We start from the raw sequence: 26,943 nt of genomic DNA on the forward strand, positions 1-26,943 counted from the left end.
AGTGGAAGCAGCATGAGTCTGACAAGGAAGCACAGGGTCCAGAGAGAGTGACAGAGATGTGCCAACACAGAATCCCATGACCTGGGGGAGTATGAAGAGGGCCATGTGTTCAGATACAGGACAGAAGCTCCAGCATGGCCCTCTTATAAACATCTTTGCAGAGGAGGTGGCATCTGAACTGTGTGCAGTGTGATGAGTCAGAGTTCACCAGGAACCTAACTCATATCCCCGCTACTCAACCTTCTTATTGTGTTGCTTTGCTTTAACTTAAAGCATAGAATCTTTACTGTGGCCTCAGGGCATTCACTATCTGGCCCTGTGTTTCTCTGCAGCAACACTGCACACCCTGCTCATCCCTCTACTGTGACCCTTTGGCCTGGAGTGCTGCTCTCCCTCCTCACTCTCCTTTCTTGGCAAGTCTTTAAGACAAATCCTCCTTGGACCCACACCAGGACAGATCTCAGGCACTTTCTCTCATTGCACCCTGCCCACATCTTCAGAATTGATCGCAGGTATGATTACTCCCCTAATTGTTTATCTTGTTTCTGTGGGCTGGGACCATGTGCACCTCGAGCCCTGTGTTTTGCACAATGCCTGGCTCATGGTAGGTATGCAATAAATATTTTTTCAATAAATGATCAGGCAAAAAAGGTTTCAGGAGGAAGTTTACTGGGTTGCATAGTTAAAGTAGTCATTTAAAACAACCAGCCAAGGTTGGTTTATAAACAAGAACCAAGGAGATAAAAAGAACAGCTCAAGTTCATTAACTCTTTTGGTTCAATGATCTATCTTGGGAAATAACAGCAGGAGCTAGTTTTGACATTTTGACTTTTGACTTAAAATTTTATGTCAAGTATATATTTAAATCTGTGTCTCTGGTTGGAGATAAACAACTAAAAGGAGGGAAAAGTGCTGATCATAATCAATGTAAGGGGGAAAAAAACCAAACCAAACATAAAAAAGGAAAACACAAATAACACCTTACTTTAGAATTGCAGTGAAATTAGGATAGTGTTTTAAAGTACATAAATCATTTAAATGAGAAAATGAGAAAACCCGAAGGTCATAATAAGAAGGAAACACTATTAATTTCATTACTCGCAAGATTCCTTTAAAAATTGTGTTTACTCATTTCTTCTAGAGTAATAAGATTTCAGGTGGGTGTGTAAAAAAACAAACAAAACTAAATCTTCAAGCCTCCACAGTGGTAGGAGAGTTATGTGACTAATGTCCCCCATAGAGATGAAAGAAACATGGCAGCTTCTGAGAACATTCTATAAGAAGCAGTGTGGGTGAACCCCTTGCTTTCTTATTTTTAGTCCTTTAATCCAATATGCTCCAACAAAGATGAATGATACTATCTCATATCATGAGGTCAAGGTCATACAAGGTTGGAGAACAAGAGAAAAGCACCTGGGTCTTGGACCCTGTGGTATGCCACCACCAGCAGGGCCACTCCACCAGGACTTCCATGTGAAAGAACTGCTACTCTGTTTAAACCACTATTATTTTGGGATTTTAAAAATCACTAATAGCTGAACCTTCCTAACTAACACTTAGAACATGGTTTACTTCCCTCTATACTGTCACACCCATAAATCATCACCTTAAACAATGGATCGTTCTTACTAACTCTTAACTCTTCTGGAATGATACTATAGCACATTCAGATACACATGTAGGAAGTTAAGTAGTAAAGGAAAAGAGCAAAAAATCTGAAGTCAGAGGACGTGAACTATTCCAACAAAAAACTGAGAACCAACTGAGTGCCCAGATTTGTGCTACCTTCTGGATATACAAATGGACAGTATATGGTTTCGTGGAACTGTGCCATTTACAAACAGATAATGTGAACACAATTGGATAGCTGGACTGTTTAGAGAAAGACAGTATGAATAAAGATGAATATAGCTCAAAATAGTTTATTATAAATCAATTTTGTATTTGAAAATTTATTGACCTTTAAAGTACCACTCAGAAATTTCAAAGAGAACCATTTCCTTTCTTGAATATATGCAAATGCTTGAGAACATGCTTGTCTCAAACCACAAACAGTCTGCAGTCTGAAGGCTCGCCTGAACTGTCCAAGACTGTAGCCACTTGCTATATGTGGCTATTTAAATTTAAATTAAAAATTCAGTTCCTCACTAGCCACATTTCAAATACTCAATTTCTACAGTATAGCTAGTGGCTACCTTGTTAGAATAGATTATAGCTCATTTCCATCACTGCAGAACATTCTACGGGATAGTGCTACTAGAAGCTCTTTTAGGATACTATCAAAATGACAATTCATGTGTGAAGAAATACCTAAGGCAAATTTGAAGTTAAGAATGGTATGGAATGCAAGTACATGTGTAACACCAAGGTCAAAGTATCTGAAATTTGAATTTTGCATATTTGTAAATGTTTTATGACTAGCTTCTAAGAGTATCTTAAATTATGCTTTCTCATATGGGAAAGTAGTGACTCAAGAAATTTCTAGAAATTCTAAGCATAAAAAAATATTTCTGGTACACACAATTTTTCTATTATTGACAAGTGAAGCATAAAAGAATGTTTCCTTATTTTAGATTCTTCAATGTTCCTGGACCATAGTGCTCCCTCTAGAGGAAAGAATAGGGAAACTAAAATTTTTAAAGCTAATAGACACAAATACATGCACACATGCACACAAGTGCGCATAAAAAGGGAGAATAGTAGTAAAATTAAAAATGAAAATGATAGAAACTGAGTGAAAAATGATGTAAAAACAATATTTTAATTTTTCTTTTTCTGATTTAGTATTATGGTAAGAAACACAGTCAGAAATTTAGGGGTAACTAATAGGAATCTTATCAACCACAAATTAAATAATAACTTCTATTTAGCTTTGAGCCTGTCATCTTTTATCCAATTTTCTCTTTAAGTTTATTTAATGAAAATCTACAAACTTTGCATTTCCCAGCTTTATTCCTCCAAAATCTTAAATACTGCCACCTTGTGCATGCCGATAGAGGTGAGATCATAAAATCAGATATAAATTTGCCCAAGCTATAAAGCTGATACTCTGCTTTTAACAGTTCAAAGCATAAGCGAATAAGATTTGCAAATGAAAACTAGTGCCTGATGACTATACCTGGAAATTAAAGGACAGTTAACAGTTTAAAAACTGATGTCTTTCATGCCTCTTGCAATACTAAGGAGTATCCTTAGTATTGTTATTATTATTATCTTAATTAACTTTTGAATCTGAAAAATAATTCCTCACCATAGTGGAAAGAATATGGGTCCTGAAGTTAAGAGATCTAGGTTCCAAGTCTTGGCCCTCTGACTTCTTAGCTTTAGACTTTGTTCTGTTTCTTTCAACCCCTGAAGACTCAGCTTGTCATGTATAAAATGACTTTATCCACCTACCTGCACTTTTGTGAAGATTAAATAAAAACAAGCTACATGAAAGCACAGCACATACTATAAAGCAAAATAGAAACAATTTTTATTAACTTTTTAAACTGTTGTAGATGTTATAAATTCTTACCAACTCTGTATTTCCTTTAGAATAATTTCATAAAAGTTTATGATTAATTTTGGAATTTAAGAGTTGTGGTGATTTTAAATCCTGAACAATGGTGTTTGACAATCCTAAAGGGCTTTTGATGTGATGTCACGGTCTCTACAAAGTTTTTAGCCAAATACTATTGATTGTGGAATCTCAATCAATTCAAAACAAGTTTGACCTGGATTCTTGAAGATTTCAACCAGTCATTTGAAATCACCCCTCCTCTAAAAAATTACCCAATCCAAGCAAAGGCAGACAACCAGAAATGAGCTGCTATTCTGCCATAAGTGAATTATTAACAATAGTGGGTGTCAACGTCCTCTGAATAATGCCTTGAAACCTTAAACACTTCTTATTTTAAATAAAAAACCAACACCGAAATACCACCTAAGCACCTATGGGACTACACAATCTATAGTCTTTTGAAGTAGAGACTTCTTGGGTATGTGTGTGTGGCGGGGGAGGTGGGGGGAGTGATATTAAAATTTTTGAGTTCTTAATTTTATATTCGGTAGAAAAGGAGACCAAATTTTCTGAATCTCTCTTTAGACCAAATAGGCGAACCTATACTCCATGACCTTCACTTCACTGTCAGGGTGCTTGGGAGGCTTTTTAATGGGGGAAATCTACCTTGCTTTTTATGAATTGGTAGTTTTTTCATGTTACAAGTAAACATAAAAGGAATTAAGTTTCTAAGGTGATTAAATCTGTACAGAGTTCTTATTTCTAGGGAAAAAGAATAAAATCCTACATGAGTTAATAAAGAATATCTACTATAAGATAGCTTTAGGTACCTGGGCAAGGATGTTCCTTGCAAATATACAAATTTCCCCCAATGGATCCCAATGAAAAGAGAATGTCTTATGAAGAATTCTCAATGACCTATAACAAGAAAAGTCCATTTAGGGAGTTTTAAAAATGTGAATTATTGACTTGATTATTTTACTAAAATGCCATATTTTCCCCATTACCATTTCTAATCTATTTTATTCAGAATTCTCTTTCGGTTGAACACATGAGATAATGTAACAAATATTTAAGACATAATTGGTTTCAGTATGTTTGTATGGACTTCTTTTAAAAGCAATTGGTTCTCAGTGGATCACAGAGAAAAATTTTAAAAGGTCTATACAATGCTCTAAGTGAATTCTATATATTAGAAGTACCATGTGTAGGTCTGAAATTTTCTGATGCTCCCCTTTAGGTAGAGCAGTGTGCCTTCCGCTGAACACTACTAGACCGGAAAAATGTAAACCAGATGGGTTGAAAGTGTGTGAGAAATATGAATACTGGAATGTGGGTGGTACCTCTGCATCTGTGTTAAGTGAATGAGAAGAATGATCACCTGTGTGTGTGGGGCTCTGTCTGAGGTGTCAACCCAAGACAGCCACATCCTCCTGGAAATCAATGACATTACCTCAAAAAGTGAGATACAAATGAAAGGGCACTTTTCAAACAGTAAGATTCTCATTCTTTTTCTAGATTATAGATTCTGTAGTGAGAAGAGAGGGGAATATTTGCTTTTATCTTTAGAGCACGATGATGTATTTCCAAATGTATTCTTGAGAAATGTCTTAGGTCCCAAATATAAATGTTAAAATTTTTCATAAATTAATATTCAGATAAGATATTTTTTCACTAACTACAGATTTTGAAAATCCATTGAGCTGAAACCAGTTCATAGTAAATCCAATGCATATACAGTTAATTATCAAGGGCTGAAAAAGCAACTATAAAGGTTGGGAGTACACATAAGTTGCATGTTATCAATCAACTTCTTAATACATAGCTCTTATAGGTCTGATACTTTTTCTGTCTGGTTGATGCACACAGTTGATTAAACAGCACTCGTGATATGCCCATCTGAATTTAGTCAGACCTTAGATAGCATTCCAGATGTTATCAAGAACCATGGGAAACAACACTGAAGGCCTTAGATTACCCAGTTTCTAGTACCTTAATAGTAAGTATTACAGTTTATTTTGACAGAGCAAGTTCATAAAACTTACTAGTTCATATTCAGCCCTAATAAGAACATCATATGTATTCATTTATTCATTTATTCACTCATGATACAACAAACATTTAATAAGTGTCTCATGTGTGCTGGCTACTGGGTTCACCAAAATGAGTGAGAAAATCCTTGTCCTTGAAGTTACAAGACAGTGGGAAAGAGAGACTAGTATATACATTTATTATAATTATAATGGAATGAAGTATGATAGAGAAATGAAATGCAATGTGAAAAATACAGAAACACATAAGGTGGCTATTTAAAGCAGACAGGGTGCTGGGACTAAGTTATCAACCTTGAGTCCTGACTGGAGCAGTTGCCTCTGCCTGGGGACAGAGTCTACCTCCCAGGCTGACTCTGCAGCCTCACACTGATCCCAATAAACTGATCAGAATCCTGACATCATTTCTGCTTGATGGTTTATTAAATCCTAGACGCTGGATTAAACCTTTGTTCCAATTAAACCTAGCACAGAAATGCTTGAGCTCCTTACCAAAATCTATTCCAACAGCACCTCCATTTCTCATCAGAATGTTCCAGCAAAACCTACTGCTTGAACAGGGATTGATGAGCAGAGACAGGAAGACCAGAATAACTAACAGCTTACCCACAACGACAACTTCTTCGCCTGAAGTTTGCGAGCAAGGAAGGCTGTGACTTACTTTTTCAAGTGGGCAGTGGGTACTATCTCGGAGAAACGGAAGTAAGTTTGGTCGATCATATTCAGCATACAGGCTGATCTGTTTTTCATGGTACCGCTGCCCCTTATGATGATCTCTCTTGAAAAGCTTATGCAGATACTAAAAATAACAAAGGAATAAACCACTAATATTAAAATAAGAAAAGTAATATCTGTTTATCATTGCTATTTTCAGTTCTAAACAGCTTCCACAGAGAGGCTGGGAGAAAAGCAGTTTCCAGGAAAAAATCTGTATGTGAAAGAAAAATCTCTTTGTGAGAGCAAGGAGATTCTGACACTCTCTAGAATGGCCCTGAGTGACCTGGCTCTACCACTTACCAACCAGGTGACCTTAGGCAAGTCACTAACTTCTCTGTGACTAAGTTTATTTATCTGCAAAAATCTCACTGGGTTGTGAGGGTTGAATGACTTACTATTTCCGAATCACTCAACCACGTCTGGCATATGCTAAGCACTTTAGAAATGCTAATCACAGTACCACTGACCCTTGAACAAAAAGGTTTCAACTATGTGGGTCCACTTATATGCAAATTAAAAAAAAAAGAAAAAAAAACTACACTCAGCCCTTTTTATTCCCAGGTTTTAAACTTGTGGATTCAACTCCAACTGCAGATCAAAATCAGTATTTCTGATCTCAGTTGGTGATTCAGACACAGACGGTCTACCGTAGGCATTGTTCTGTGCCATTTTATAAAAGGGGCTTGAGCATCTGGAGATTGTGGTATTCGCAGGGGGTCCTGGAACCATGCCCCCAAGGTACGAAGGAATAATTAGTTAAGTTTTGGGGGAGTAAAAAGTTCTACACAGATATTCAACTCTGAGAGTTAACCCACTCATTGTTCAAAGGTCAACTGTAGTTAATATTGTCACTATCATATGCTTTGCCTCAGAAATAAAAAGCTTGATTAGTGGTCTTCCTAGATCATAAAAATTCTTGTCTTTATATAAAAGGGGTAGAATCATGGGATAAGAATATGTTCTTAAAAACTCAAGCAGCAAGTACTAAATTAATTCTCACATGTTCTGTATCTCCTCTCTGTTAGGATCATTGAGAATCTGTGTTTGCCATGAAATGCTGCCTATACTGGTGACACACACACAAAAAAACAAAAATAAACAGTAAAAAACAAGAAGGGTACAGGTGTTCTAAACCAATTTTCAAAACTGATTCCTTTCTTTAGCTGTCTGAATACGTTAAGGGACCTCAAAGGAAGTGAGAAATTCACTTTCTACTCAGAGGCAAGATTCAGTCAATCAATCAATGTATTACATGGAAGCTGGAAATCGATGCTCAATGTTCAGTTAATGTTAAATGTAAACAAACATCCCATAACCCACCAGAGGCAGAAAGACCTAATCATGCCATTCACATAAAGTGTATTCACACCCTGCGTGGATTGGTTAAAAAAAAAAAAAACAAAGAGCATCTGCCTGTCCCGGAAGCTGTGATTGTCAATGAGTTGGGTGAAGTGTGACATTTGCTGCTGCATATGGTCACTAAAGAAACCTAACCGAGACACATGCAGACTGAGCAATCACTCTTCAGGTTAACTGTTCACATCTCCCTAAGGCAAGAAGAGACAGGGAGAGCCATCAGACAGAAGTCCACACGGTCTGATGAAGGCCCCCGCCAGTCCACTGTCCCCAGGGTCAGTGTGAGCTGGACACATGGTGCTATTTCCTAGAGGCACAAACAGGATAGGAAGGGCTCTGTTACATCTGCTGAGGCAAATTTGTAGAGACATTACATTACTTGACAGGAAGATGCACCATTTTTTTAGTGTGAGCTCTGCCACCATTTCACCACTGCACTAATTACACTGTTACACGGATATCTACCGCCTTTATTACTGTTTCATGGCATGGGGGGCCAGAAATCATTGCTTTATAAACAAATCCCAAGGTGACCAGCACAGTGGCACCTCATTTGGGTAAGCAGGTAATCTTGAGATTTCCAATCATGAACATATAGCAATAGCATTTGCACGAAACTAACTTTTGAATAAAATATTCCATTTCCAGAGCCTCCTGTTGGGGTACAAAAAGGTAGGCAAAGATACAAGAGTGCTGGCATTTGATACTCATAGTCCTACAGGCATAATCCCTATTTTCGTTGAAGCCTTTTCTTGTATAATTGTTAAAGAACATAGAGAACATCTACTCTTGCTTTACTCCCGCAGTGACAGCAGTGCAGAGAATCAAAATATTCCCCCAAAGGAAATCTAGAATAATGTGCCTCAACAGTATCACCACTGAGACCACAGAAGAGGTGAGGGACAAATAAATGAGACTCTGTTCCTTGATCATTCTGTGGTGTTGTAATTTATGCCATAATTATATTAAATGGTAACTAAAGAAGGAAGGTGCTTACTCTCAGGAACAGTTTGATAACACAGAAATTAATATGATAATTTCTAAATCATAAAGCAATTGTGAGTCAAATTAAAGTGACTGATCTATAATTAATCCCTAACCTGGATTCAGAGCATATATATCATTTTAATAATTACAGAATATTGTTTGTGGTCACATCTCCCATCTGAGTATTAACCTGAAGAGTTCACTCCGGTATTCTCACGGCAATACCAAAAGGTGTTTCACCCCAATACACAATCCAAAAAGGGCAAAAGAAGATGACAGTCATGCTCACCACATGTTGCAACTCTGGTCTGTCTTCTAATTCTTCCACTACCTTTTTAATCTAGAGAAAAAATAATGTTAAACACAGGGTCATGAGGACACAAACATAGCTGCAAAATTATCCGATAAACATCTCTCCTCTTTATGGCTATAGTGGTCCCAGACACTCATCTGGTAACAGATATAAAAATAAAAGACACTCACTGAAATTTTATCTTCATTGTCCAAAAGCATGTCAACAGCTTTCTGAAATTAAAAAAAAAAAAGCTACAGTCATTGAAATTTGCCATATAAGAGAACAACAAACACAATGTATTGTATATGCTGTCACAGTTAAAGGCAGAGGGCTTATTTCCCATACAGAAGGAGGTCCTTAGCTTTACAATGCCAGTGAGTGGTAAAATGATAAAAGAATACATTTTAAAATGGGCCTCAATCTGAAGTCTATGTGTTTTGCACACTACTATAATGGTATCTTGTGATAACTCACTAAATTTAAAATATCTTGACTATACACATTCCAGCCTCCTTGATGTCTCAGATACCTTCACAAGTTCTTATGTGACTCTCAGTAGTTATGGAGAATGCACTGTACCTAGTACCAAAAAAATGATACTAGGCCCCCTGATTACTGACTGAGTCCCTCTATAGATTTCACAGATGTAAGGAGCTGGTCTTTTGTGGAGAGGATAAGAGCCAGAGAGAAATAAGATACCTGAAGTTTCAGGATAATATAAAGCTTATGGATGTTTAGAATTTAACATGGGAAGATAGCCTACTAGCCTGAGACTCATTCAGAATACCTGGTCCTGTTCTTGACTCTGCTACTACGTAGATGTCTGAATTGGAAATTTTTTTTTCTCTGAAATATGAGGATGTTGGAAGAGATTATTCTTTAGGTATCTTCGAATTAGAGAACTCTGATTCCTTAACTTTGGTTTCTACACCTGAATAGCAATTAGTCTCAGCTCATTCATTTTTTTTTCCCACAGCTACATATGCAAAACCAGGCTCTTGAGGTACATGGGTAGTGGGGAAAGAGACATAAGGGGAGACTGGATATTGACAAATATAATTAATTTCTATATAAGCATCTCATCCTCTCAATCATCTGCCAGAGAAGCAGAACCTCTGTACTTGAACTTCCCCCAAACTGTACTAATTCTTTTTAGATCCGTAGTCCCTAAGGACTTGACCCACTCAGAATGAAAAAAGGGCTAAAAGCATCTTTCAGAAAAAAAGGTACATTTAGGTCCTATTTAAAATAAGAGTATGTCGAGACTAATAATATGTGTATACATATGATATACATGTACATATGAAATATACACACACATACATATATACATACATATGTGTGTGTGTGAGTGTGTGTGTGTGTGTGTGTGTATATCTCACATAATACCACTAAATACAGTAAATAAAATTTAAAAATTCAAGTAACCCTTCTGGAGCCTTAAGGTTCTCCTCTTTATCTAAAAATTTTCTGAATAAGAACTACTATGTTTTTGAACTTCTTTATTTCAATCACTTGCCATTAGCTTTCCTTTTTAAACACACACACACAAACATACACCTGTTTGTATTACTTTACAGGAGCCAATTTAAGCTGTGGAGGTTGGGTGCCCTTATTAGCCAAGCAATCCACTATTCAAATGTGTCCTACAATAAAATAACACATCCCATGTGTCCTGGACCTGAGCATCATCTGAGATCAACGGAAACGCCACATGCTAAATCTGTAAATGCCAAGAAATAAAATTACAACAAATGGATCAAAATAGAAGTTTACTTAAAATTTTAACTCTGGGACATACAATTAATAGGGTTGAATGAGCCAAAGCATATGACAAGTTTCTCTGTATCTATGAATTATATAAATTGTTCACTAAAAAATTATATCACACATACACAATTTCAAAAGTTCCACATCAAATTATGATTGCTTTCCCATAATAACTAAATCAAGTAACAGATTTCTGAATGTCAACTTCTGAAATAATCTAATGTCTAGTGAGGGTCAGAGTGTTCTGAACATGATCAGAATATAGCCAAGCTATGTGATTTATTAACTAATCTAGCATTTGGATAGATGTCTAGTTGCTAAAAACTTGGAACAGTAAAAATAAATTATCAGTATTAAATCAGAAAAACACATTACCTCAGAATCAAAATCCATTAATAAAACGATTTTATCCTTGATAGAACTGAAAAGATTATGCTTGTGGATCAACTGGAAAACATCCTTATGTCTTAATGTTAAGTATATTTCCAGAGCATTGCCATAGTTTTTGTCATAGGTGTACCTGGTAAAAGAAATATTTTTACATTTATGTTCATCAATACTTCTAATCAAACACATACATACATATATACAAATCATGTTTTATAATATTAGAAATTGAGAAACATGGCTAGAGAGAAAAATTAACTTTATTTGGAAAACTAGTCCTTGGGATTTAACAACAAGTGACCGACCAATAAGTATTTCTTTCTCAGAACTGCTTTCCATCTCATCAAAATTTTAGAAAATTTACAATATTCGACAAATAAAATTTTTCTATAGAAATTCTCAAAAATTTTTATTGAAATAAATCCATATGCCAGATCAAAAACAAAAACAAAAAAACACTATGATCCAGAAAGAAGAAATTCTTATTCTAGTAACAGAAAAATCAGGTCAAATTCTTATAAGTAGCATTCAGCTGACAAATGGATGATATTCCAAAAGCTTATTCGTAAGGGGGCTATATAAAATTTAAATGTTTTTTTGTTGAAACAATGTGTTTCACATTGCTCAATTCCCTACGCCAACTCCTGAAAGCCAACCGAACCTAACCTGTGCTGTGAGTCGAGTATCAGTACTAAAGAGTTATTACTATTATTAGTACCTTGTTAGTACTACAGAATCCAAGGACGATGATCTAGAACAATGTTTTTAGAAGAAAATAACTAGTGTTCTAACTTAGAATATCACAAACATGACTCCCTCTGTGAAAAATCTTGAACAGTCCTGAATTCTGGGCCATTTTGGTGTCCTTCTTGGTCTTAGGCAAAAGATGTAAGATGGGCAATAGTGAGAGTGTCAAGTAGGGGCTGAAGCCAAAACAGTCTTCTTGAGATTACCTGCAGTTTGTTTCCTGTTTCACTAGACCAAAGCTCTTCAAGGACACGAATGCATTATATCTATTTCTGTATAACAGGCATATAGTACAAAGCCTGTGTTGAAAGTGTCCAATTGATATGATTTAAGCCTACTGAAGTTCAAAGTCCATGATATCAATTACTGTGTTATACTACATCCTCTACCACTTTTTAGCATAGTACCTGGCCTATAATAGGCACTCGGTAATATCTGTTGAATGGATAGAGTAATATGGGATTATGAATCTTAATTATGATATCTCAGTTAAGGCCTTAAAATCACCCCATATGGAACTATGAGCTGTGATCTTATAGATAAGGAGTCTGAGGTTTGAGGGGTTAACTGACTTGTAGACCAAAAATGACAGAATCCAGAGCCTCACAGGGAAACCAATTTGCTTGAGTAATCTAAGGTTCATTACCCTTCTCTGCCTGAACTATCCTCTTTACCAAGTGTTGCTGACTAGGGCTTTTCTCCTCTGGGAAACAGACTACATTACAATTGCAGTTTCACACATTTTTCTTGCCTCCTAGTTATTCACTAAAGGTCTATGAAAGGTTTTTTACCAAGTAAATATAGGAAAATAGTATAAAAGGCTCCCTCCCCTGTGTCCTTCCCATTCAGAGTTTGCCCGATCTAAAATATGGAAAACGTTCCATGTAGATTCATTTGGAAAAAGGAACACAAATTATACTTACAGTTCTGCCAGGGTTTGAAGTAAGGTTCTGTTCTGACTATCTTTCTTCAGGTGATCCCGAACTGCTTGAACTATCACCGAATTGTTGTACAGATCTCCGGGCCATTCTCGGATCAGAGTGGCAAAACCCTAACCAAGAAAGAAGATAGAAGAAGAACACTTTTTAAATAAGATAACAATCCAAATAGCTGATACAATGCCTAAAAGTATTTATGTAAATAGACGAAATAATTTTATGATGAATACTTTGGTCCATACACATATCATCAATTTTCAGACTACAGGTTGGGAGTGGTGAGGCAGAGGCAGAGAATTACTGCATACTCATTTTCATTTACCATTCTGGGGAAGTAGGTGGTGCTGTCTACTTCTGTTCTCATTTGATGAAATGCACAAGTAAGGAAGCCTCCCCGGGTCCTTCAGTAAAGCATCAATGCAGACAGGGTGTAGGTTTGATTTGTTCTATCCTCACCTGGACCAACTATAACATTTGAATGACATCTTTAAGATCTTGCGGATACTGTTCATGTCAGTTACTCTCCCCACCACCTCTTATGCACTTCAGCTCTGGGCAGCACAGCCAACACAACTATGCATGGTGGCTTGTTCCTACAGTGGCATTGTCAAGCATCCCAACTTCAACAATTTACCACTTTTGTTCTCCTCCCACTCCTACCTCTAAACCTAGTTTTGTTTGGGGATTTGGGACTTTGGCTCAAGTTGTATACCCTAGCTCTTACTGTGACTATCTCTGGATCTCAAATTTTATGGTTCTGATAGAAAACCCCATATCGCTTGAGTGGATCCTATTTCTCTCCCATGGCTGATTCTTGGCCAGTATCTTGGGCAGTCTCTGCCTTCCTTATTTCCAAATTTAGCCCTCAGATTTTGTAATTCAAAGTAAAGCAGAGGAGTTTACTTGCTGATTTCTGATAACTTTTAGGAAAAAAAAAAAAATCTTAAATGTACTCAAAAGACAACAAATAGAAGTAAAAATCTTCGTATTATTGAAAAAATCATTAATATTAAATAACTCGACTAATGCTTTAATGAACTACTTTGCATATGTTTAAATGATATTTAGAAATGAAAATAGTGTGGTACAATTTGCTTCTGTAAAGTACCAGGATTTGGTAAGAAGAAAATCACAAAAGAATCAGGAATATCTCCATTAAAGTCTTACCTACTTTCTCTCAAAGTGACCCAGGAAGGACTGCAAGAAACCAAAACAACAGGCTACACATTTCCACTCAGACTGCAATCTTCCTACATATGAGCATGACTGCATTTAGGCTTGAGAGATGTGGGGAGGGGACACACTAGGTAAAGACGGTGAGTTTTATAAAATTACTAAATCAGAACATTAAAATATTCTCTGAATGAAAATGATAGTGTGAATAAAGTTTCTGTTGTCTTAAGACTGTAATTTATAAGATTAAAAAGTTTGAAAAGTTTTCTACCCCAATTCTGGAAGGTTTCAGTAGCCCTGAGACCAGCAACAACACTGTTCAGAGAAAGAAGAAAGCTTGGTTCCATTTTCTCTATTCATGCAACAGCCCTGCTGAGAAGAACCAACTTCTAATACAAAATAAGACAAACTGTGTGGTCATTTTGTGTGATAAAAGCATGATGATTCTAACATAAACTGAAATAAACATTTATTGTTAGGCTTTTCTCTCCTTAATTGGCTTCATGCACCCTTGAATAAATGTGCTAAGACATACTGATGAAGTCAACACTGTGGCCATTATTATTAATGAGAAGACACACTTATCATGGAGCAGTTACGATCCAGTGAAAAAAGTCAGAGAATATCTCACTGCCTATTATAGTAAGCAAAAGGTTAAAATATTCATTAAATGAAATACCACAGAAATTATCCCACTTTAAACACACTTATACATTTCTCGTTAATATTAAGAAAAAAATGCTTAACCATTTAAAACAGTTCTGCTAGACTGTAAATAAAAAGGTGAAGCTATATATATTTCAGTAGAAACCCCATAAAATAAGTCATGAAGGAGCATTACCTGCAAGAAAATATTGTTGTTGCATATCTTTTTAGGAAGAAAGTTGAGAGGTCAATACTCCAGAGAAGTAAAGTTTTTTTAATCTGACTGTGAGTGCCTTTTAACAGCACAAAATTTTCATCTACATAAAATGTGATCAAAAGGGTTGCTACAGAACACTACTATCTGATCAATTATGTGACAATTTAATTCAAAATTAAATGTGAAACTGAGAATAATGGAAGCTAAAATACAAATTATTTATAAGAGCTTATGACAATAAAAAAGTTATTTATAACCTTCTTAGTAGGGACCAAAAAAACACTCTAAAACATTCAGAAAAAAATACATCTATAAGCTCTAAGTTTAAGTCACACTTATCTCTTTCAGTCTCAGTTAAAAGTCTTCCAGATAGGAAGCGAGAAATTAAAAGTTTCTTGAAAAAGAAAGAGCTGAATCATGTGAAAGAACAGTAACAGAATCATAAAAATAATTAAATTGCTTTCTTATGGTTAAATTACATTACTTTAAAAAGAACTCGAGTATAACAAGCTGCAGTATATAACTAAAGTGAATATTCTTTCCCAACATTTTTGCACTCATAATTCTCTTTTGGGATGATGTACAAAGATGAAATATTTATGACAGCCACTATGTATACTCAGAATATACTAAAAAGAAATAGAAGTTTATTATAAGTCTTTATTATACACTGAAGAAACCTTTTCCAATAACTATGGGCAATGATGGCTCTCTTTAGACCTCTTACAGAACACATGGCTCTGTCTGTCTTACTTGAACACATGGCTCTGTCTGTCTTACTTATTTTCTAGTTCTTTAAAGCTTATTAACATGATCTCCTCGGTCAGTGTGTAAACCCAGTGAAGGCCAGGACTGTGTTTTTAATTTATCTTGCATCCAACTGAATACTCGCCCCACTTCTAGAACTAAGTAGGTTCCAAATAAAGGTATGCTGAATTGAACTAAAAAGGAGATGAATACGAACCATAGCCCAAGTCAGTTAGCATCTAGCATAAATGACAGAAACTATTACCATAAAATTTCCTGTACAGATCTAGAAAGGAATAAATCTATGCTGTTAGAAGATCATATTTTTATAATAAATGATAATAAGCAGATGAGGAAACACTGACTCCAAAGAAATACTTTGTTCAAGTTTAATTCATGCTAAAGCACCCAATTTCTTCCTATAAGAAAACAGGCTTACAAAAATAAAGGAACTGTATAGGTCACACATGAATCAGGATCCTTGGATCTTATATATCCAGGAATATCTGGTTGACAGTAACTGATTACACACTTTAGTTATTATGGTAAAAGATCACTATCTTAAAGGTCTTTTTAGATCTTAAGATCTAAAAATCACCTCAGAGTTAAAATACAGTGTTTGGTACATTACCACTCTTTAAACTGAATCAGTTATTGGTTAAACAAGTATCTTAACACGGTGTTTAGTACTCAGCAGGCATTCAAAACACAGAAGTTCCTTTTCTCATCCCCTCTTTAGTCTGAGTGCCTCTATTTCTGTATATTAACCTTTTGGCAAGCCACCTCACATTCTGATGGGAAGAAGAAAGTTGTAAATAGTCTTCCTTATCTTTAAAACCTAATATCAGAATAAAAAAAGAAGGCAATGACAACCTGCACCATACTGTGAGATACCAAAAATGAAAACTTATCACTAGGTTAGGACTCCAAACTTCATAAAGACTGGAGATGGTGCCACTTTTATTAAAGACTGAAAGTTGGCCTCACATTAGAGAACATGTTACATCTCCTGGTTTATGGATACTCATAATACCAGTCATAGTTCTGAAAAGGAGCTTACCAGCCCTGTCCATAATCTGCTCACCAGAAATCTTTTCTTCTGGTCAGAAGGGGAACTAGGCTGAGTCTTAGCAACAACACTTCAGTGATAGCTTTATTAGAGCACCCAGATTATTATAGCATTATCATATAATAATGTATCTGTTTATACCAGGGTTACTCTACCTCAGTACTATTGACATCTGAGGACAGATCATTCTTTGTTGCAGGGGCCTATCCTGTATATTGTGGGATGCTGGCCTCTACCTACTAAATGACAGTAGCACCAACTCCCCAGTCAGGACAATTAAAAATGTCTCCAACATTGTCAAATGTCCCCTGGGGGATAAAACCAGCCTCTGTTGAGAACTGCTGGTTTACAGGCTTGGGTGTGACTCAGACTATGAGTGACTGCTAAAACGGGCACCCTTTCATTCACATCTGTATGCCAGCTGCCTAGCATGTTCTTGGAATATAGGAGGCACTAAACAGGTACTTTCTGAGTAAATGTGTATTAAATGAACAAATTTTAAAAATTATAATCCATTTTGGATACATGCAAACACCAAATTTAAATTACCATCCAGGCATGCCTATTTACAAAATGTATGGCCTTGGGCAAGTTATTTAATTTCTTCAATCTCTAGTTTCCTCATCTATAAAATTGGGTAGCACTATTTATAGTGTTGTTGGGAGTATAAATTCAACAATGTGCATGTAAAAGTGCAGAGCGTATAGTAGATAAGCAATTTATATATTGACTTTTTTTTTTAAACAATAAGCAAACTGATCATTTCTCCTCCCTTTCCTCATTCTTGACCTCTCAATTTCTCTTTAAGCTTCTTTTGACAAACTTAGTTTTAAGTCTCCCAGGTTAGAAAGTTCTGATTTCTTTAGGGATAGTATAAGTATCAATAGCAGCTGCTATTCTATGTATAAAATCCCTAAATAGCACTTGGTCCTTTTTTCTTTAGCTCTATTAAGGAGGCAACTTTAAGGAATTCTTCAAAATGTACATGGATTAGAGAGCCTCACCACCTACATAAACATTAGTTATCATCAGTTTACCTACCTCAGTTTCATCTACCACACACACAAACTGCAAATTTGGTAACTTTAAACCAGTTGCTCCATTATATTATTTTTCTAAATTTCTTAACATTCTCCACTGAGAACAAGTCACTATGACCATGTCAGAATGCCATACCTCATAATCACTTTCCAAAAATTCGTGTAAGATCATTTCATAGATGAGTGGTTTCAGAACTGGATCCCCTCTTGGCAAATAAGGACTAATAGCCTTGGGAAAGAAAAGGAAAAATAATCCTTTAAAAAGTATTAAAACAAAACATACTCAAATTATGACGAAAACATAAAAGTATATTTTCGATTTTAAAATTTAGGACAACAAAGTACTCTGGAAAATTACTATAAAGAGAAAAGATACAAATAAACTATTTTCTTACAAAACATTACAACATATTTTTAAAAGTAGATACAAGGTGTAACATATGTATGACTGAATGAGTAAAAAATTGCCTAGGTTAACCTGCATCTCTCTGTTCTTCCTGATGAATTAGTGGAAATCTAAACAAAAGGATGGAGAAGATCGCACAGATTATAAAAGTAAACTTCTTAAGAACTTAAGCTGTACAGGTCATCTATTCAACTTTCTTTCCTTCACCTGGAATATATCAACCTTTAAAAACTCACAATCATCTTTTGAAATTAGGGGGAAATACATTTTATGTTCTTTAGATATTTCAGTGCTGCGGTGTCGAATTTCCAAATACTGTTAAAATAACTCTGCAGTGCACTGTGTACCAAAACCACCATGCTTTGTACTGAGGGCAAATCTTGTGCACTGAAGCAGGGATCACAAAAGCCCGGGTCCATCGGGCAAAGAAAGAATGGGGAGGGCACCCTGGCAGGGGGAACAGGATGAGCAAAGGCATGAAGCCACAAACGCTTACTCTGTATTCAGGGAGGTCAGAGTAATTCAGAGATGTGGAATGGGGCCACTGAAGGGAGATGAGACTGGAGAGGAAGGTGAGACAGGGTCATGAAAGGAATTCAGTTTTATTCTATGGCAGGAAGGACACAACAGATGTTAGGGAAGTGAGAGTAGCACATTTATTTTTTTAAACAGCTAACTCTAGGTTGGGGTTGCCTACAGATCTATCAGGAGTTAAGGCAGTAGTACCAGAAGGAAAGGGGAGAGACCTAATTGATCCTGACAGGGCAAAATGGACAAGAACTGGAGATTAAATAGAATAAGGTGAGTCAGATATTCCCATCAAAACAGTAGCTTTGAGCTATTAACCATGGAAGAATGGGTGTAATGTGATGTCATAAACAGACTGAAAGGAGAAGGACCAAATCTGGGAAGGAAATGGGTTCGCATTAATTCGAGTGACCCTTATCAGCAGCACATACAAGAAGGAATGGCCATCACACACTTTCAACACATAGAATTCAACAGAGAGGTCTGGGTTCTGGAGCCATCAGGGTAAACATGGTCACAGAACTGAATATGATTCTCCAGAAGCAGCCCAATAAGCATGACAAGAAGTATCCTTGGGGGTCTCCTAGGGAAGAGAACATCATGGGGCAAGCACAGAAGGAGTCATGGGGCTGACCAGCTGAGTAACTAGAGTTCGAAAAAGCATATTCACAACTCTAAGAGAGCAGTGAAAAGGCCCAAAATATGGGAAAGTTTTAAAAAAATGTTTCAAGCAAATAAGAATACTTAACTGATTTGGATATTGAGTTGAAAATTAAAAACAATTTGGTATCAAAATTTGTTAGAGCTGCATGGTATAAGTTTTCCATTTGTTTTACAGCAAATAAGATATTATTTGAAAAAAGCATTAATTTTAAGTAAATTTGAAAAAAGCCTCATGTTTTATAATCTAAAAGATGAGACTATGTCCGTTTTCCACATTCATAAAAAGAACGCAAAAACTTCATCTGAACAGAGAAAACTAGAAAGAGATAAGAAAGTGAACATATAATTTATGCAATATATATGTATATATTTTATGCATATAAAATACAAACCATGTTAATATTTTGAAACTAATTTCTAGAAGTATGATTTTTCTTCCTAGTTAATACTTGCTTCCCAATAAAAAATTGACTACTATTGTCTTAATTTTACTTCTCAGTACAGGCACACCTTGTTTTATTGAGCCTTGCTTTACTGAGCTTCACAGATATGCATTTTTTACAAACTGAAGGTCTGTGGTAACCCTGAGCTGAGCAAGTCTATTGATGCCATCTTTCCAATAGGCTCAGATGATGGTTAGCATTTTTCAGCAATAAAGCATTTTTTAAATTAAGGTATGTACATTGTTTTTTAGACATAATGCTATTGCACATTTAATAGACTATGGTATAGTATAAACATAACTTTTATATGCACTGGGAAATAAAAAAATTCAGGTGATTCACTTTATTGAGATATTCACTTTACTGCAGTGGTCTGAAACCCAACACTCAATATCTCTGAAATATGCCTATATACCACATACAAAAATTGAGTTAAAAATAAAGCTATGCTTACCTTAAGCTGTCCAATTTCTTTAAATTTATAAACTTCATATTCCCAGAGTGCTGTATTTTTTCCAAGAATTTTCTGGCATTTGCTGGCAGCAAAAACATCCCAGGAAAAAGAAAGTTTAAGTAAAAAAATAAACAGAGGCATAATAAGTAGACATGAACTCTAGTGGTTTAGATAAATCTCTCATCTCAGAGTTTTGACAAATTTCTATCTCAAGTGCCACTGAACATAAAGCTATTATTGTACTTATTTGATTGCACATATGATGTTGATGGAAATCATGAAAATTAATACAAAGACTTACAAATGAAGATGAATACCTTTCAGAAGACTATAATTAGAGGTTTCCCCTATGATTTTCCTTTTCTAGTTTCCTACTTATCCTTATGAGCACTGCCGGTTTGGGGACCTGTCTTGCCTTGAAGAAATGTCATCATACCCCAAGTATCAATTTTAACATCTTCTTAAATGGCTTTAAATAATGGACTACAAAATCAGACTTCGGAAAATTAGAATCCTATCCTAGTATATAATCTAGAGAAGTGTTTATGTATTAATGTACCTTACTTAATTTGCACGTCAAAGAAACACATTTTCCTAAATCTCAGGGGCAAAAAGTTGACATTGATGTTCCTGGGCTACCACGTACTCTTGATCCTGCATCAGGCACTCACACAGATAGACCCACAGGACTGCGGTATAACATTTACATTTTCTGCCCACCTTAGATCCCTGCAAATCAGGAGCCTAGGGATCACTTCTACTTAATTACCACCCTCTTATTGGGAGATGACTTTGCTTGAATTGTGAGCAGAGGCACTGAAAGTCTTTCTTCTGGACTATTTTCTCAAGGGTGCTTGTAGAGTGAAGAGCCCTGGAATTAGAGGACCCAGATAGCTTCTCCCTCCAGAGCAAAGACTGGGTTTGTTTACTGTCCAGTAAAATAAAAACAAAGTCCTCTTCTGGAGCCAAGGGCACACAAGCTTACTGCCCAATATAAAAGAATGAGATACCCTAAGCTCAAGGTTCCTCTCCTGTAATACAACCCACTGCCTGTGCAGGGTCACCTGGTCCTCTCTGTATTGGGCACTGAGAGAACTGGGGCTGTGGGACTTGTGGGACTGAGAACAAGTGCTGGTACTTTGGCTACTACTATTGCTGAGATAGATAGTCTCATGTCTCTGACCCAGGAGTCTCATGTCTTCTGACAGCACTCACAAAACTGTGGCAGTCTAATTTGTTAGCTTATAAAAAGGGTAAAATGTCAAACTCATCATGGTTTCTGACACCTTTCTCATTAAGTAATGAGAAAAATATCTGGTGAAAATGAGACAGTAGGTGGGTAAATAACATACATCAATCTGTTCTGTGGTTAAAAACATTAATATCCAAATATTATCAGTTAGAAAGATGTAAAAAAAAAGTCTGTCAACTGCAGAGAATGGCTTATTTTTATTGTTAACATTGATCAATTCTATTTATATTAACAATTGTGAAAATGTCATTATTACCGTGCTGCTATATCATACTCTCCTTTCTCCACCAGGTGGTTTATATATGCCAATCCAATGTCCTAAGGAAAATTAAATAAATGAATTTCATAATTAACTGGAACAACTGAAAAGCTAGGTCTCCTACTATCACTACTGACTACCTATTTATACATCTTAATTTGCTTTATGTAATTATGCTTGTTTTTTCTTCATATTTATGTAATTATGCCCATTTCCTTTCCTAAGCATATTTAAATGTACTTGTATTTTCACAAATTTTAGAATTCACAACTTTAAAAAAATGTTACTATTTTAAAGGCTCCTAATCTGGCCTTTTCTAAGAGATTTTCTACAAAAGAAATCTCCAGGATTAGAAACATAATCCAACAATTTCATGTTGTCACTGGATATAAAATTGTTTCTTGTGCTTTCACCTATAAAATGTGACCTATGTCTTCTATATCAAGAATTCTAAAGAAAAGTGGTAAGAAAAACAAAATGACAGATCATAGTAAAGGGAAATATTAAATATCAAAATTAACATTAAAATGAAAATGAGTTCAGAAAAAACATGTGATTCAAACTGATGAGTTTACAGTGAGGAAACTGGGCCTCAAAGGAGTGAACTGACTGGCTCCAGAGTGCTCACATTCACTCACCCAGTCTACCTCAGTTCTGTGAGTATGTGGAGTGGCAGCAGAGTGATGGGAGCTGTTGCCTGACCTCCCACAACTTCTCTTATGAAATATTATTTTCACCTAAAAGCATTTTCATGAGAAGTTTAAATTCAGCATATACAACAAAACTTGAATTTTAAGTTCTACTTTATGTACAAAAAAGTTTTTGTGGAATTTCTTCCTGTATGGAAGAAATGGCAAGAGCTCATTTCTCTCTCCGCCTGCCTGGTTATGACATAACACTGTGCTAGGAGAAAAAAAGTCTATGTATGTATAGAATATGCCCATTCCAGGAGTGAAGGGAAATACCCACAGTTCTTAGTTTATTATATTTTTACTTTAATGACTACTATGCAGGAAATCATATTTCAAGTCTCCAGGAACCACAGAGTGAAGAAAGGGTGCTGAAATTTATTTCACAGACCACACATCACAATATCAATGAAGAGTTTTTTTCTCTAGGTTCAGACAAGAGAATGTCTCCTTTGCGGAGCCAATTTCTCCAACCTTTCTCCTCTTGCCTTGCCCCGTCCCCATGAGTAGTTTATTTTGCCATTCATCTTTCTGTGTACATCTCTAACTTCAACATGATTTTATCTCTTTTCTCTTAACATATAAGCATGTTAAGTGTCTCTCTTACGCAAAATACTCGCCATCACCACCAACCTTCCCATGAAGTCATAGACCCCAGCCAGTCTTCACTCTTTTCCACTTCACAACTAACCTAGTAGTCTACATTCAACTATCTACTTTTCACTCCCTAGAACATGTTGAGAATAAATAATACTTTACAGAAAATTCACTAATCACTTTCACATTACCAAACCCAATGTACAACTCACTAGCTGAGCTTGCCTTACTTTTGACCTGCTAACCTCAACCATTAAAGCATCTAACTCTCTTTACTCTGAAATTTTGTCCTCTCGCAGCTCCCAAGACACAACCTCCCTCTGGCTATTCCTAATCTGTTTTGTACACATCATCCCTTGAATGTGGTGTTCCCAAAGGTTCCGCTGACAGTCCTCTGTTCTCTGATGTTATGACACTCAACTGTGTGGACTGCTCCAAACACACACAATTCACTGACACTATTTCTGAGTCCAGATTTCTTCCCTGAGCTCCACTAGGATGTCACATAGGCAACTAAAACTCAATGCGTCCAAACCATAATAAACCAGAATTCACCCCAATACATACACCTGATCCTACTCCTCCTTACACAGTCTCTATTCCTCTCCCCTCCCCTCTCCCACCACTCCATAGACCCAGTCACCAAATCCCAAACACCCAACTGACCATTTCTTCCATCTGTCTTCACTACTCCATTGCTAACAACTCTGCAGGTCTCATCACTTCCACCTCCACACCAAGAAAGGAATCATACCTCACTGATTCCCATCTCCGCTGGCCTCCCTCTGGTCCCCATCTCCATCACAGAATCTTTCCAATAAGCATATCTGTTGTGGCACCGAAAGCTTAAATTGTCTTCTAGAGGTTGGAAGACAGAGCCAGCTCCTAACTACACATGACCCTTCAGGATCTGACCCTTGCTACCTCAACTATTCCACATAAATAAGCACAACAAGTAGTTTCACTCCTTTGCACTGTCACATATACTATTCTACTGGCTGGAATGCCTTCTGCTCCATTTCTAGATAATCTTTGCTTATTTCCGCAATTTTGAATGAAAAAAAAAAAAAAACCACACTAGGGTTTTTTTCTCCTTCGTTTAGTTCCTTTATTATTTTACTGGTACACTCTCGGGAATTAGGCTTTTATGTGGAGTTTTACAGAGAAGTTTAAGGTGGGGAAAGTGTAGGTAGAAGAAATTTATGCCGAACTGAAATTCCCATAAAAGACTAAGTTTCCAGTTTTCATCTGTAAAAAGGGTCCTGGGCTAATGGTGTCTAAGGGCTCTTCACACTCAGAGAATAGGATTTCTTTTTTGCTTTCCATCTGCACAGTCACTATCACAGTTAGCAAAGAAATAGGCTTTCAGTCACTATATTTTCCCAGAGTCCAAATGTAATAAAAATGTATTTGATGTCCTAGATTAGTATCCATAACAAAATCAATTGAGTCTGCTATTATGGAGACACTAAAGCAATCTACTTTTATGAAACCACTCTTGATAAATTTTGTAATAATGTGATTTAAAGAAACTTCTCCACACATAACTGGAAAGCTTTGTATTTAAAGTGTATTTCACAAATTCAGTTTCCAAATTACCTAAAACTACCTCCTAGCAAGTGTTCAAGTCTCTTGTTCACAAGCAGAAATTGATTAAATAAAAGGAAATATTTTGACCTCATAGGTTGGAGAATTAGTTTGAAATAAATTCTCAAAAAGTAGGAAAAATCTGTTCTTTTCAAATTACTTTCAGTCTCATTACAACTTACTAAAAAGCAAAGTTATGTTTCAAGTAATAAAATCATTCACTTACCAGAATCTTATGTCTTTTAATGTTCTTTTGGCTAATTTCAGCTGCCATCAAAGCTTCCTATATTTATATAGCATGATAAAAGCAGTAGAAGAGGAGGGAGGGAAAATAGAGGAGAGTGGAATAGGAAGATATTGAGGTTATAAACACTATATTTATTATGTTTTAAAGTTCTGGACTACATAAATAAAGCCCCTTTTTCCCATGGCTTTTGCTCAGAGCACAGGAATTTCTAATGTTATGGTTGAATGAATGTTTAAACAAAAGCAGTCAACCAAAATGAAGACTTCTCTTATTTCCATTTGAATTCATTTCCACATTAGCATATTAGAATCACATTTCAGACACAAATCAAAATATGACAAAATCTCCCAAGTTCAAACAAACAGTTCTTCTGTCATTCTAAATCTATATGATGTATATGACAAAGGGGAACTATAAAATATAAAATATAAAAAGTTCAAACAAACAGTTCTTCTGTCATTCTAAATCTATATGATGTATATGTGACAAAGGGACTATAAAATATAAAATATAAAAATAAAATATAAAGTAAATATATTTTACTTTATAAAATATAAAAGTAAACTTATGCATATGTTTAGGTATATCTACAAATAGGATTTTGAAAATCTCGGATATGATTTTTATTTTGGAACGTTTACAATTATTACTTTAACACAAATGTTTAAAACAGAATTATTTCTTTAAGAAACTAGTAGAGCTAAAGCAATACGGTAATAACTGGGGTATAAACTTGGTATCAATACCTGGACTCTAAACAATTTACAAATTAAAAACATTTTTCCCGAATTACTTTCAGGTGGTCGCAAACTTAAAGCAACAAATAAATGTACTATTTGTTTGTTTGTCTTTAGCTGATTAGTATATAAGCCCATCCAGAGAGTTTCTCTAAGCCAATACAATAATGCCTTTCCAGTTTCTAAAATTAAAAACTACTTTCTGTTTTTTTTAATGAAATCATGATGGGACATTAGCTACTAAAATCAGTCTGAACCAAGACTCAAAGAAGTGGACATCATCATTCTATCTGAACGGGTAGTTCAAACCATCCCAAATAGGATTAATTTGATAGCTTTACTTTTACATATGAAATCAGCACCAAATGAATGATTTCACGAAAATGTCCAAATAGACAATTCTAAAATACTAGCTCTATTTTATTTTCCTTGAAAAAGCACAAAATAAACACTTCAATATGCTAGATCTAATCCACTCCTTCCCTCCACCACCAATTCCTCCTCCACTGAACAGTAAAGCCAATTAACCTCCCTGGGATCTTGTTTTCTAATTTCTATAAAGAATATTGGAAAATTATTAGCCTCTGATGTATTTTTAGCTTAGGGCATTCTAATTTGTCTATATAAAAGATTTATTACAAAAACCTTCTGCCCTCTCTATGCTAAAGACATGTCAATACTTTTAAGAAAGTAAAATAAAAAATACTTCATATTTCTTCTTTTCGAGGAGCCAGTCGATGTGGTCATCTTGGTCTCGTTCCTTGGCTACTACTACATCTCTTGGACTCACGATATAAAAAAGCGATTCCCCTTCAGAGTACTCTATAGGTGAGAGAAAAGAGGAACACCTCGGGTGACTCAACAGAAACCTTGGCTGTAGAGTCAGGGGACTTGGTTAGGCTATCCAACTTATTAAGAGTGAATAGAAAACTCGCCTACCTTTGGAGCAAGGGTGGTTGGCTCTGTTTGAAGGTAGGGGTGGGACACAGTGTAGAGAATGATAGTATATATTTCACTGCTTTAAAAGGTCTTTAAGTGTAAAATTAATTGGAAGGAAAAAAGAAAGGAAAGGAGAAAGGAAGAGAAGAAAGGAAGGAGGAGGGAGGAAATACCAAAAATACTTTTTAAAAATAAGATGGGTTTAAAATTCTTTGTTTAATATATTAACATTCTGACCTCAGCTGAAAGATAATGTTCAAAATTCTCCATGTCTACTGAATATGAGAATTCATGTACTGTATATAAACTTTATTTATGGCCATTTACAGCATTGTTCTATTTGTACAGAACAATTACACCCCACAGTCTGCCATAAATGTTTCCTCCTCGTCAAGGTCAAGGCCATCTAAAACATAAATGACAGATGCCCCAAGCCCTGGGGACATAATCTATCATTTCAGCATGTGGTACACAATACCAAATGTGAAGGTTTCCTGCAGA

The 26,943-nt window shown here is 35.8% G+C and overlaps 1 protein-coding gene across 2 annotated transcripts in view; it reads right to left on the reverse strand.

Annotated features, from left to right (window-relative positions):
- VPS41 (VPS41, HOPS complex subunit) overlaps window positions 1–26,943 on the reverse strand; it is a 167,008-nt gene that overhangs the window by 22,477 nt on the left and 117,588 nt on the right. For both annotated transcript variants that reach the window (XM_025041919.1, XM_006925337.3), the window contains 10 exons: window positions 26,210–26,325; window positions 24,746–24,802; window positions 21,644–21,705; window positions 20,136–20,217; window positions 17,778–17,870; window positions 12,736–12,863; window positions 11,054–11,198; window positions 9,097–9,138; window positions 8,903–8,953; window positions 6,215–6,352 (listed from right to left, as the gene is read on the reverse strand). In XM_025041919.1, the coding sequence (XP_024897687.1) occupies window positions 6,215–6,352; window positions 8,903–8,953; window positions 9,097–9,138; window positions 11,054–11,198; window positions 12,736–12,863; window positions 17,778–17,870; window positions 20,136–20,217; window positions 21,644–21,705; window positions 24,746–24,802; window positions 26,210–26,325 (914 nt within the window). The remainder of the gene's footprint in view (window positions 1–6,214; window positions 6,353–8,902; window positions 8,954–9,096; window positions 9,139–11,053; window positions 11,199–12,735; window positions 12,864–17,777; window positions 17,871–20,135; window positions 20,218–21,643; window positions 21,706–24,745; window positions 24,803–26,209; window positions 26,326–26,943) is intronic.

The sequence above is a fragment of the Pteropus alecto genome, unplaced genomic scaffold (genome assembly GCF_000325575.1).
Source record: "Pteropus alecto unplaced genomic scaffold, ASM32557v1 scaffold109, whole genome shotgun sequence".
Classification (NCBI taxonomy): domain Eukaryota; kingdom Metazoa; phylum Chordata; class Mammalia; order Chiroptera; family Pteropodidae; genus Pteropus; species Pteropus alecto.